Source organism: Cheilinus undulatus, linkage group 4, assembly GCF_018320785.1.
Source record: "Cheilinus undulatus linkage group 4, ASM1832078v1, whole genome shotgun sequence".
Taxonomy (NCBI): domain Eukaryota; kingdom Metazoa; phylum Chordata; class Actinopteri; order Labriformes; family Labridae; genus Cheilinus; species Cheilinus undulatus.
In genome coordinates this window covers 44733534-44746890 of record NC_054868.1, presented here as the reverse complement: position 1 = coordinate 44746890, position 13357 = coordinate 44733534, and the positions used below count along the sequence as shown (strand labels likewise).

Below are 13357 nucleotides of genomic sequence, written 5' to 3'. Positions count from 1 at the left end.
AAAAAAAAATAAATCTGTTTTTACTTTGTCATGATGGGATACTAAGTGTAGATTAAAAATAAAAATTGTTTGTTTAATATTGGGTTTGAGGAAGGTACCAAAAGATTGAGTTTCATACTGCTATTTAATTTTTATAATATTTTCGTTTCTATGCTTATATTTTGAGAGAACTGGTTGTTTTGGCACCAGATGACATGTATCTATGAGCAGAGAAGACAGGATGGGCAAGAACCAGGGAAGGTGAATGGTTCTTTACCAGGAAACCAGGAATTCAAGACAAGAATGCCAGTTTTCTTTGTGTATGGGAAAAAAGTTGAGCACACACAAAAGAAACATATGTTTTTTGCCTCACATTGATGCTTGTGATCATACATATGAACCACTATTCCCCAATCCTAAGGTCAGTTTTATTCTGGGTTACTTTTGGTTGATTGACAGAAGTAAATCTCTCTAGAGTCTGCTGTTTTCTCTTTCAGATTAAGTTAAGACAAAGTTAAAAGGAAAAGTATAATCACTAACTTCTTGGCTTGGCTATGAAGTTTTGAAACAGTTTCTTACTTAGTGGGTCCTTTCCATAACAAAGTTACCCAAAATGCATCCGCACAAAAAACTGAATGCTGATTAAACAGCTCTTTACAGACCTTCTGGCAGTGCTTGTTTTTGATCAAACTCCTAATTATTTTACGCTACCAGGCCTGTGATGATGCACATGACTGATTAATTTTTAATGAATATGGATAGCAGATGCTCTTAAACTTTAGAACTGCACTTCATTTCATGGATAACACTTTTCCTTCCTGACTTTTCAATAGAATAGTGTCTCAGTTTTTTCAGTTCCCTCAGTACAGAATCATCTCTCTGGAGAAAGAATCTTTTAGTGGGCGCTTGTCTGATATCAAAAATAGTCCCTGTCAAGTGCACTGTTTCTGTCAGAAGAATAGCTGGGGACTCAAATTTGTCTGCAACTTAAAAAACACTATAACTGGTTACAAAGACCAAAAAGATCTTTCGTATATCAAACAAAAACAGCTGACCTGAGCACATTTACCCTTGATTTCTCTGATACTTAAGTACGTCCATACCATGCATTATGTATAAAAAGGTTAAGTCACTTGATTTTTGCTTTTCTTTGAGAACAACCAAGTGGTTGAGTACTGGTCAAGTACTGTACTGGAACATTAAATGGGACATGTGTTCTGAGGGAACAAGGCAGTGAGATTAATATAGGCTAAATATGACAGTCTGACAAAAACCTATACAAATACTCCAATGTATAACTACAATGCAGGATAAAGGGCTCTGGAAAATATCAGCTTAGTTTTAATGATATACCAAAGTAGGGATGCATGATATTGGATTTTTGCCAGTGTTTCCAAAAGTGCATTTGATCACAATGATCCAGATAAAATAAAAGAGGGGTCAGGGGGTCTTCCCCCAAGAAAGATAGAGCATCTTTTACTGAATTCCCTGAATTCTGAAGAATAATTGGGCAACTATTTGTGGAGGAACATGTTTAAAATCGTAGAAGGTTGGCCAGAAAACCAAGATTGGATAAGAATATGTCTTATAAATACGAGGCCTCTCACCGGTAACATACAGACGTTTTGGGGCCTTAAATTTCACATGTGCAATTTAAGACTATTTAAGACTTTTTAAGTATCTACAGAAGCCCTGAAAATTAATGTCATCCTGATACATTGTGCATCCATTTAGCTAAGCAGTACTTTAAAGTGTCAAGAAGTCTCAGTCAATGCTGGCTCTAGGTACCTGCAAGATATTTTTTCTCTCCTTGTAAAAATGTTTTCAAGGTAGCTGGCTGAGCTGTGGTGTGTTCCCTGAAGTGGTAGAAAAATAGGTAAACTCTTCCTGCGGCCCTTTTAACAACCTTTGGCACTGGAATCAGGGAATTCAGTGTTTCATATAGAAAACATGGGCAAGTGTTGCAGAACTAGAGAGCATTTATACTCAGTGAAAAGAAATCAAAATAAGGTCAAACATTAAAGTGTTGAGAGAAGAGTCCATAGAAAATAATCTTCAGACTGACCTAAATAGTTTAATAGTTTATTATCAGCTGTATGTAGGGCTGTGTTTAGTGGACACTGTGGAGGACAGAATGAACAGTTTGCATCAAAGAAAAAGAGCAAAAACTGATTTAAGTTGACTTTACTTTAAAATTGAAAGTTTGCTGATTATAGTAAAAGACACTGTGACATTCACAGTGTGTGCAGGCATAATGTACTTGGCATGGCCCTAGGTGTTAAGCCCCTAATGTCAGCTGGGACTTTGATCCTACTTCTGTTTAAGTAAACTTGGTACCTGTGTGCCTATTTGTGTATGTATCAGTCTGTTTGAGCAATGTGTACGCTGAGTGTTACACTGAGTCTATACACTGATACGTGGAGAGGATTGTTAAGCCACAAGTCTAGAGGGTGTCCTCTAACTGACCAAGGAGAAAACAGGAAGTACTAATTGCTCACAGTTTTATGAGTGCATGACTGCACTTAAAGAATAAAATAAAAATTACCTTGTGTTGGCAATGCACTCCAGTGATGCCTCACTGCCTGACACCACTGTTGTGTCTTTGGGTCCGATCACAATGGCTGGAGCCAAAACTTCTGATTCAGGATCTGTGACAAGGAAAGTATGAGAGGTGGTTTAAAAAATTCACCAGAGTATTCATTGCATCCCACTGTTCTAGACTTTCCCCAAGGCATACAGACTTACAGAATAACTATTTTTTGAAGGAAGTCAAAAAACTTAGGGCCTCAACGATGAAATGCTCCTGTCAACAGTATCTGTACATGTGCAGAAAAAACGTCCCCAATCTGCCCTGTATTATCACCATATCCACAAAAGAATTTACACTTACTATATAAAGGTGTAAACATGTCCACAAAGTTTAGTGGCAGAGCACATTTCCCACCTATATTGCAACTAGCCTTGTGGCAAATGAGTGGCTTTACACCAAGATCACAGTGGACACAGCAATGACAGAGTCAGACTGAAAGAGAAAAGCACGATTTTTTAGTCTGAGAACTCTAAGTCTTCACTGAAGAGATGCAGAGACAAACATCACAACTCCAGTTAAGAAATCTCACTCTGACAGCGAGAAACGGTACATGGTAACACAGGCGCTGATTTATCTTTATGCCAGTGGGGGCTCAGAATATAACATGGCTTTATGCTATTTTATAAAGCTGTGAAACAGACATCTCAGAACCTTAGATCAGTAGTTTTCAACCTTTTTTTCCTTGGAACCCCTTCAAATGCATACGAGATACAAACTATACTCTGCAGCCAGAAATCAACACCTTCAGACCTTGAGAAAATAGATCAGCACATGTGTTCTGACAAAGAGACCTTTGAATGAAGAATTAACTTGTTTTATCATGACTTTAGTCAACATTTGCAAATCTAATTTGGCAACCACAGAGCCGACAAAGTCTTGCACCACCCTGACATGTCATGCTTTGTGGATGTATGCTATCTATTTATTTTATTTGCCCAGCTTTAGGGGCCGCAAAGCAGAACAATAATTTTGTGAATCAGGCCCCTAGAATTTCATTGACCTTGTCTAATTCATTCACTATTTCCTCAAAACTTTTGTGCTCAAAAATAGTTCTTACACATTGAAGTACAAGCATTTTACACCTGCAATAAATAATGCATGGAGGCTGGGCTGTGGGGCAATGGCATTCCCTCACTGAGTCACCATCTGAGGTAGTAACATGGGCATAATGGAAGTAAGAATGTGGCAGTGTGTAAAGTTTGGGCTGGTAAGTAGGACAGTGGGAGAGTATTAGCAGTGAAAGTTAGTGGGTGTAACTTGACTTCTTTTCATGCACCACAATCATTTGACTACCAAAGCCCTCTTTGGTATCACTGTTGTGGCAAAACTGTCTGCATCTTCGAACCTTTTCCAGGAAAATAATGCCTTTCTTCTTCTCTCACAGGAAGTCACACCCTAAAGATTAAAAATATGAGGCATATCCCTGAGCCAGACAGGAAAATTGATTTAATTATGCCTAACAAATACAATAAAACTGGTATATTCTCTACACGGACACAAAAGTCTGTCAAACTGAAATATGCTGCACATTGGAGAGAAGATGGCATTTTTTAAGCAAGGAAGTAAAAGTAGAAGAGAGTTAAAGATTAAGGGAGAATGATAGTATGAAAGCGGGATAATAGTATGTGACTGACAATGCAGAGCAGAGAATGACAGAATATGTGATGGAGAACAGATGTTTAACTGTCAGAGTCTGACTGAATTTAAAAAGAAAGCGTTAGCAGGCCCACAACTTCTGTTTTCTCTTATTCCAGACATATTTTCAATCTTACGCCCTCTTGCACACATCATAATTCTTTCTTATAAACAACATAACTCTTTGTCAAAAACAGAGCTGTTTTGTCTGAAGCACACTTCCATACAGGGTATAATGATATATTGGAGAGTGAGAGTTTGGATGATAGTGTTTAGAGAAGAGTACAGTGGAGTAAGTTTGTGAAGAATGATTTATGGCCTGGATGTTGTGTACTAAAGTCTACTGTGCTCAGAACTTGTGATTTCACTGAATGAGTATGATTTATGGTTCAGAATGTCCTCTCATACAAAAAGGAAACACGAGGGTTGTTATCAGTTTGACAAGAGTAACAATCAGCATTGTAATTCACTAAACACTGAGTCAGAGACTCTTCTAGACTCCCCAGTGATTAAGTCTGAGTTGAGTCAGCGTTACCAAAGAAAAAATCTGAGTTGAATCCAAGTCCAGTTCTCTTTGCCTGAGTTTGAATCAGAGCCCGAGCCCGAGTCCAAGTCAAGTGATGGTACTTTTGCACATATATTTGAGGGGTAGCTCTTTTGCATTTAAAAAGACACAAACCAAAACTGAAAGGCTTTTTAGTGCTGGTTTATACAGGTTAAAAAACCTGTAAACCTGGTGCTTGATCCATACTATTATTTGAGTAGAGAACGGCAAATATGTTTTATTGAGATCACAGATGGCTGCATTCAAAGGTGGAAAAAGAGTATAATATGTCACCTTCAGGGCCGAGTCTGAGTCATTCCAAGATAATCTTCACTTCTCCTCTTAAACACATAAATGTATCTATTTAATTATTTTAAGTGCTCCCAGGCTGAAATTTAAATCTCTATTATATATGAGTCTTTATGTAGTACCTACTGGAGGGTGTGATGTAAAAACACAGTGCCAAATTTTAATTAAGTTATTTTGAATTATGTTCATCTGTGCAAGCATTTTTAGGTGATTTCTTTATTGTTTTACTGATGTATGAATATCTTCAACTATTTACTTAAAAAGATTAAAGACGTTCTTTGCAGCAATTGCTTATTTAAGGAAAAACAAACACTGGGGTTTTCCCCCTTACGATAATGGATGTAGATGTTACAAAACTGATTTGCCTACAAATGATGTGATTGCAGTTTTGAAATACACATCCCCTCAGTGTAGTCAAAGGTGTTTGAAGTGGGAATACATTCTCGCAACATGTTGAGTCCATAACTCACGTGTGTGTCAAAACGATCACCCCCCCATTATTTTCTCTGGATAAACTGGTGGCGGCCAGATGCCTGTGTGTGCACCGCACCACCTCACTTTAGGCCACTTTTCTCTCTGATTTGTCCATCTCGCCTGCCGTTGTAGCAACTCTGTTTGAGAGCACAAAATATATTTAGCGTCATCTTTTGTTCAAGGTGTAGAATAAATAGGAGGTCTATGCTGCTTTTGAACAACACTGCTCCTACTGTTTTTTCCACCTACGCGGTGAGGCAGAGAGGTGACCCACAAATAGGTGTTTGGCTCTGGTGTCAAGCACCTGGCCCAGCAGTGGCTGGTGGGGAGTCTGACTGTTAACATGCTGCAGTCAGTGAGTGTTGGGGACTTTAATTGCTAAGCTACTATTACTAAGCTAGGAGGTTAGCTGAACCCCTTTAACATGTAAAAAATCCAAATTTTGTCACAAAAAAGCTTTTAATTGAAACAGTGATGCACAATCACCCGAAAAAATCTTGTGGTGTAAGCGACTGAGGAAAGATGTTCCGTTCACAAATGAGCCCGTTCTGTGAGTTCCTTTTGGGTGCCAGTTTCCTTTCCTCTATTCTTTGTCGTTGTTTAATCCACATTTAAAAGGCTAAATGGTGACTAAACAAAAAGCTGTTGGAGCCTAACAACCAGCTCTACTGAGCTGCGCTACATTATCTGAATCTCTTAAAAGAGATGCATTTCCCATCACAATGAGTGAGGCTGGAGGTTGGTGAGGAATGCATAAGCTGAAGAAACAGATCACAGTTAAATGTGCTAAACCATGAAAAAGCTGTACTTTACTGCTTTGTGGAAAAAAGGACCATTCATGATGTTTTGTGACACAGCCCATCCAGGCTTTAGACAAAAGCTTTTTTTCATTCCTGCCTTAAACTTGTTTTTAATTTTTGCCCAAATATTTCACTACTTTTGGGACACAAAAGTAGCTTGAAAATTAAAAATGGTTGTATTCTAGAAAACTTTAAATGCTTTGCGTTCTCATCAACAGCTCAAAACATAGCCTTTTGGTAGAGTTTCTCTATGTAGAAATTACTACTTGCCCCCCAAGGGAAGTTCTCCGCTGCTGCATGCTGTCATCTGCAAAGAACATATTAAGAACGGCTTACTCTATTGAACTCTGTGAAGGGTGTAGTGTGATATGTATCTTACCATATGCTTTGTATGATGATATTGTGAGGCTATAGGAAATATCCAGCCCTAAGCCCAGCCCACACTCCTGCCAGTTTCTCAAAAGAGGGGCTGAACTTACAGACACTTGCAGCGGCTAATTAACCAACTTATGCATGGTAATAGACTGAAATCCAAGAATCATTATGACACACTCCTATAAGTCTTCCCTTAGAGCTTAAGAAATCATTAGGGCCTTATACAAAGAAACAAGAAAGAGCTAACCCATTCATAATCAATAAATTAGTCAAAGTTGCCCTATCCATCTTAGAGTCAATGAATGCTTTTGTCTGAGTCATCCGTGGTAAAATCCAGGTTGAGTCACAATTCATGAAAATCACTGGCCCAAGCTAGACCTGGGGGTGTGTCCTGAACTCAGATATTACAACACTGGTTACGACTGCAAAGGATAAAAAACAAAGAGTAAAAAAGCAAATCATAAAAAATGTTGAGCACTGTTTTACAGAACATGTGAAGTCTACATGAAACTCTTATGGCAATTCATGTAAGGATCATTGAGTTTCCCATGTCTAACTGATGAATATGTAGATCTCCAATCAGGGAGGAGTAGGGCCTTCAAATTAACAGGCGAGGTCTGACAGAGGCTGGTGGAGGGTTTGGGGTTGTAAAGGGGGGTATGGAGGGAAGACAGAGGGGGGCGAGGAGCAGCTTTGATCTCCCCCCTTTGAAGGGAGGAAGGAGGAAAAGGTGGTAATTAATTCCCTGCTCTTTATTCGTCCCTCTTATTCTCCCCCTCTCTCTTTTTTCAATCAGAGAAGGAAAGAGTTGAAAAGTCATATCCCACTGTCACAGGGAATGAGATATGCGAGAAGAGGAAGACAAGCAAATGATAGGGCACACGCACACGCATGCGTTCATACCCACTGTAATGCTCTGACACCTGCACTCAGTGACAGTCGAACTCAGTGTGGAGGCTGAGTCATTAGCGGGAGAGATAAGGGAAGTGACACAAAAAGAGCAATGGGAAGAAGCCATGGAGGTCTCTATCAGCTCCAGATTTCTCTATAACACAAACCCTACATACACACAGTCATGTAATCGTTAATTTTCATGTGCAGAGAGCAACTTCTTGCACAATTTGTTCATATTTGAAAGGGCTGATGCCAGAGATGTGAAGATTAGTAGCAGGAGTAGGCGGAGGATTTAAAGGGAGACAAAAGGATGGCTGACACAGAGACGTAGCAAGAGCTAGAGGAGAGTGTCCATTAGCTGTCTAATGTTGGCGGCAGAGGTCAGGCAGGGACTAGTGGCCATCAGGGAAAGCTTAATGGCAGCAGCGACAGGCAATAATAAGCTGAGGGGGGATGTGAACCCTGCCTGTTAACTTTCTCTGTGTCTGAAAGGAGCAGACGGACAAATCAGGCCAGCAGGGACACCTGTTTGACAAGTGAGAGCATGCAGGGAAAAGAAAAGTACTTGTAGGAGAGGGAACAGAGATGAGAAAAGCGAAGAGAGACTGCGCAGATGGTCTTGATCTTCCTAGAGTGACAGACATGATAGTGGAAGAAGAGGGGGAAAACAAAAATGCCATATGGTTGTGTGATCTACTCTCCTCTTTTCCCTCTGTTAGTGTGTCTAACATCGTCTTTCTCCAGGGAAATCTCATATCATTTCATCTCGTCTGGATCTCTCGGTCCCTCTCTTCCGTCCCTTACTCCCTATCATCCTCTTATCTCCTCCTTTTTGTTGTTTAAACAGGGATTATCAAATTAGTCTTCCTCAGCTTAAACAAGGAGAAATATTCATACCGGCAGACTGGTATATTCAGCGTGTGTGAGCAAGCTGTGGCAGCTAAAAGGCTCCCTGTAAAGATTCCACAAAGAGAGTCCAGAAGTTTAATGTAACGCGATTGGATTCCTCATTTAGCAAATGAGGAACACCATGTGGTAGAAAGATGGAAGGTTTGAGAGAAATGAAGGGCAGAACGAAAAGCAGGGAGGGTCTTGGGTAAAACAAAGAAATATATCAACGACAACTGCAGGCTGAAAAGCTCCATTAGGGAAAGAGGGATGAGAAAAGAAAAGCTGTTAAAGTGGTGAATCAAAATAGATGAGAACAGAGGAAAACGCATTATTTGTACGTGTAATTTAGCACCAAAGAGCCAATGACGCATGGCAATGTTACAGTGCTTTTCTACTCAGTGCAATCATCTCTGATTGACAGTTAAGTGCTGATGAAGTGACACAGCTGTGTGAGGGTGTGTGTGATGTTTACATGGAAGTACAAAAATTAAATCAAGGATGGGAACTAGGGCTGGGCGATATGGTGCAAAATTCACTTTTTTTTTTTTGCCCTTTGCATTTATAGTATTGTATCTCAGTATTTCAAAATTAAAAGAGATAATGCATTGAAATGCATCTTCAACCCCCTTCTCCCCCTAAAATAAACCTTTGATGGCATACAAAACACATGTCTTAGCATAACATCACAGAAAAATTATGTTATAAAGTCTCTGTGTTCACCTACAGTTTTAAGTTTCATTTCTCTCCTGCTGAGGTGTGTGTGTCACAGCTGGACACACACTCCTGCTGAGGTGTGTCCAGCTGTGACTAACGACACCACAATTTCTCATGCTGGTGTCACATTAAAAACACTAAAGCCATATAACAACAACAGGCTATTCCAGTGAAGAACTTGTCAGAAAAAGCATGTTTATCATCGATTCAACTTAGTTTTAGTCGTTGTGCTGGATACTATGCTTCAGCTGCTACACAGCCTTCATTTAATGTCACAGCCCACTTCTTTGAATCATGAACTTAAATTCCTGCAGAGCTGGGCTCAAGACAGACCGAGCTGATCCTCTGCAACTCTCACAGCATGTGTTAAAGCCTCACGCCCATTTCAGACTGCCAGTGTGCTTTGCTGTTTGTAGCTGCCTCACGGCTTTCATACCAGGCACATACAGGTCTATCTAAAAAATTAGAATATTATGTAAAAGTTAATTTTTTCCTGTGACTTACTTCAAAAAGTTAAACTTCCATAAATTCTAGATTAATTTCATACACAGTGAAACATTTCAAAACTTTGTTTTAATCTTGATGATTACAGCTTACAGTTTACACAAATAAAAAATCGACTATCTTAGAACATTAGAATATTGTGCAAAAGTCCAATTTGCAAAAGTTTCCTGAGCCTTCCTTCTCTCACTGGTTCAGTACTCACAACCACAATCACAGGGAAGACTGCTGACTTGACAAATGTCCAGAAGACAATCACTGACACCCTTCACAAGGAGGGTAAGCCATAGAAGGTCACTGCTGAATGAGCAGGTTATTCTCAGAGTGCTGTCTCAAAGCATATTCATGGAAAGTTGACTGGGAAGGAAAAGTGTGATATGAAAAGGTGCACCAGCAACAGGGATGAGCTGAGCCTTCAGAGGATTGTCAAACAAAGCAGATTCAAGAACTTTAGGGAACTTCATCAGGAGTGGACTGAGGCTGGAGTCAGTGTATTAAGAGCCACCACGCACAGACAGGTCCAGGAGATGGACTACAACCTGGACTAAGGAGAAGAGAAGTCCTGTTTTCAGATAGATCATTTTGAATTTCAGTTGGAAATCAAGGTCCCAGAGTTTGAAGGAAGATCTGAGAGGCTGTGATGCTTTGAGGTGCCATGTCATCTGCTGCTGTTGGTCCACTGTGCTTTGTCAAGTTCAGAGTCATTGCTGTCAGCCATCTACCAGGAGATTTTAGAGCACTTCATACTTCAGCCTGCAAAGAAGCTTTATGGAGAAATGGATTTTCTTTCCAGCAGGACTTGGCTCCTGCTAACAGTGAAGCCAAAACTACCAGAAACTGGTTTGCTGACCATGGAGTTACTTGACTGGCCAGCCAACTGGTCTGACCTGAACCTGAGTCAAGAATCTCTGGGACATTGTCATGAGACGTGGCACTCATGCAGGCAGTCTAAAAGCTCTGACTTGTGAACATGCAAACAAAAAAATCAAGCTGCGTCACGTCTGAGACGTGGGTCTCACATGCCCTGTCTGAAATACGCTTCAGACTGGCTGACAGAGATGCTGTGCATAGTGAGCACACTCACTTCATATTGCTTGATTGGTAACAAAAAGCCAAATAAAGTTATTAAGTTGCAACTTAAGGTACCTTCTTATAACTTGTTAACTAGAGTTGAATGAACTTAATTCGATTGCTTTTACAAATTGAAGCAGTTTTTTAAGCAGTTCCAGAATTTTCTTTTAAGAGTGTATTTTGCTTCTCTTCAATAAGACACAGCATGTGACAATTGGCTTTCTACCTAACTGCTCTTTGGTTTTAGAAGGCTGATGACTGGACTCAGACTGAGCTGCTGTCTGTCACATAACACTCTACTACGTTATTGGTGGCATCGTTTGCCCCTTGTGTGCTCACCACATCACAGCATATGCATTTAAACCAGTGATGAACACCAGTACATTCTGTGGCAGACATTTTATCGTGATAGTACTGGTAAAATACCGTTTGATTCTGGTTTATGGCCCATCACTAATGAGAACTATAAAAAAACAGAGCTGGTAAAAGGATTGGTACAGCTTTGGGGCAGGAAAGAGATAGAGATGGATAAATAAAGGGCGAGAGACATAGGCGGAGAGAGAGAGAGAGATGAAAGGCTACTCCATCTACAGATTAGAATGTAATCCCTCATCGAATGGATTCGCTCAGATTACAGCTTGTTCTCCTTTTAAATCTGCCAGTCACTCCACACTTCCTATTGTGTCAGCGAGTCAGCCATGCTGTGTGTGTATGATCTCTCTATGATGGGAGATCTGTGTGTTTTAAGCCTTATGCACAAATCTCTGAAGAGACCTAGAGAGCAGAGGGATCAGCTACGCATTGAATACACACACGTACAAACAACTCTGCAAGCACACACAAACATGCATGAAGGAGGAAGGGAGAACAGTGTTAGCGGACGGCGTATTAATAGAGTTGTCAGGCAGGTGTCTGCAGGGTTCACAGCCAGCTAACACAGATCATACTGAGACTGCAATACACAGCAGACAGTGAGGGAGAGAGAAAGCAAGTGTGAGAAATTGATGGCGAGTGAAAGAGAGAGAGAGAGAGAGAGAGAGAGAGAGAGAGAGAGAGTCAGAAATAGGATGAAGTAAAGGAAATAAAGGACAGTGAGAAGAAGGGATTTAGGAGTAAAATGTGGAGCGTTTTTGAATATTTAAAAGGCTTTTTTTGGAGAGTATACAAAAATAAATAGAGAGGAGAAGGGGATCATTTGCTGTTCTCTCCTGAGAATACCTTGTGTGTGTGTTAGTGAGCAGGGCGAGTGTTTGTGCGTGTCACTGCGCTCATTAATGCTGCATGCTGACAGCTAAGTGTCATCGTCTGACTACACTTGCCTTAGAATGCCAATATAAAACCGCAAGCCACACACACCCAGAGACAAAGTTATAAAGCCACACCACACCAGGAGTAGAAGATCTAAGCCCCAAGGGAAGGCAGACGCAGACAATGGGAAGCAGCGAGAGGACCGAGAAAGATGCCCGGTTTTAAATATTCATCTCTTCCTTCAGCTGCCAACCCCTCTATCTATCTCTGTCATCACAGTGATGGAAGGAGGAAAAAGCAAGACAGCAAAGAAAGAAGGGAAGAAGAGAAAGAATCATGAGTTGTAATGGGAAAGCAGGGCAGGGTTTGAGCTCTCAGGGGCACTCGATTATTATTTGATTAATTTTGAGTAGTTGGGATTTTTTGGCTGCGTGACAAAACCCACGATGACATAATGAGGCAACGTTTTATTGATGCTACAATGAAAAAAGGGCACATGCAACTGCTTCAGGCTTGGCAACTTCTGTATTGGTGCATCAAGAAAAGACAATTCAACTTTAATTCTAAAATTCAACAACATGTAAAAAATGACTAAAGTAAGTTTTGTTCTTTAAAAGGAGCAATGGATCATATGTCAGGGCTATTCTAATATACTTCTAACTGTTTGTTCCCATGAAGGAGCATTATAAAAGGGCTCGAGTACTCTGAGTTCTGTGTGACTCACTATTACGTATCAGCACAGATAAACACTCATGTGGCATTTGAAATTGCTTTTTCTCGTTGTGAATCTGCAGGGAGAGGCTTCCTGTGCAACTTGAGAAGACATGCTAGCACCTCAGTCGGTTTTTGTAGAGCTGAGGTAAGAAATAGACAGGTGATGCTGCATGATGTTGCAAGCAAGAATTGGCCAAAAATCATTGAATCAGTACAGGCAGGCACAACATTTTCATGTAAAGAGCCATATCCTGCATATCATTTTGTATCATGACTGCTTCCTTTGGCAGTGCTTTGCTCATTTTTAGCATCAAACAAAATTTTTCATACTTCAGTTTCCTCAGTGCCATGTAAAAACATATTTTATCTCTGCTATTATGATGATTGATAATACTGAAAAGGACAAGAAAACTTCAGATCTTCAATTAAAATTTTAATAGAGATGCATCTCTCTTAAAATATTGTTGTGCAGAAGGGCTGTTTTCATGGCCAAACATGAAAGAAAAGGATGACATTGTGGGAGTCTTACAAGAAAAGCAGTTCAGTAAGGAGCACTCTCTTAAATTACAATTTATTTGGTGGTGAAAGCTCTGCTCAAAAAATGCTCCCTGGGTTAGT

At 40.1% G+C, this 13357-nt stretch overlaps 1 protein-coding gene across 2 annotated transcripts in view; it reads right to left on the bottom strand.

Annotated features, from left to right (window-relative positions):
- sdk1a (sidekick cell adhesion molecule 1a) overlaps window positions 1-13357 on the bottom strand; it is a 399871-nt gene that overhangs the window by 144990 nt on the left and 241524 nt on the right. For both annotated transcript variants that reach the window (XM_041785552.1, XM_041785551.1), the window contains one exon: window positions 2525-2627. In XM_041785552.1, coding sequence (XP_041641486.1) covers window positions 2525-2627 — 103 coding nt within the window. The remainder of the gene's footprint in view (window positions 1-2524; window positions 2628-13357) is intronic.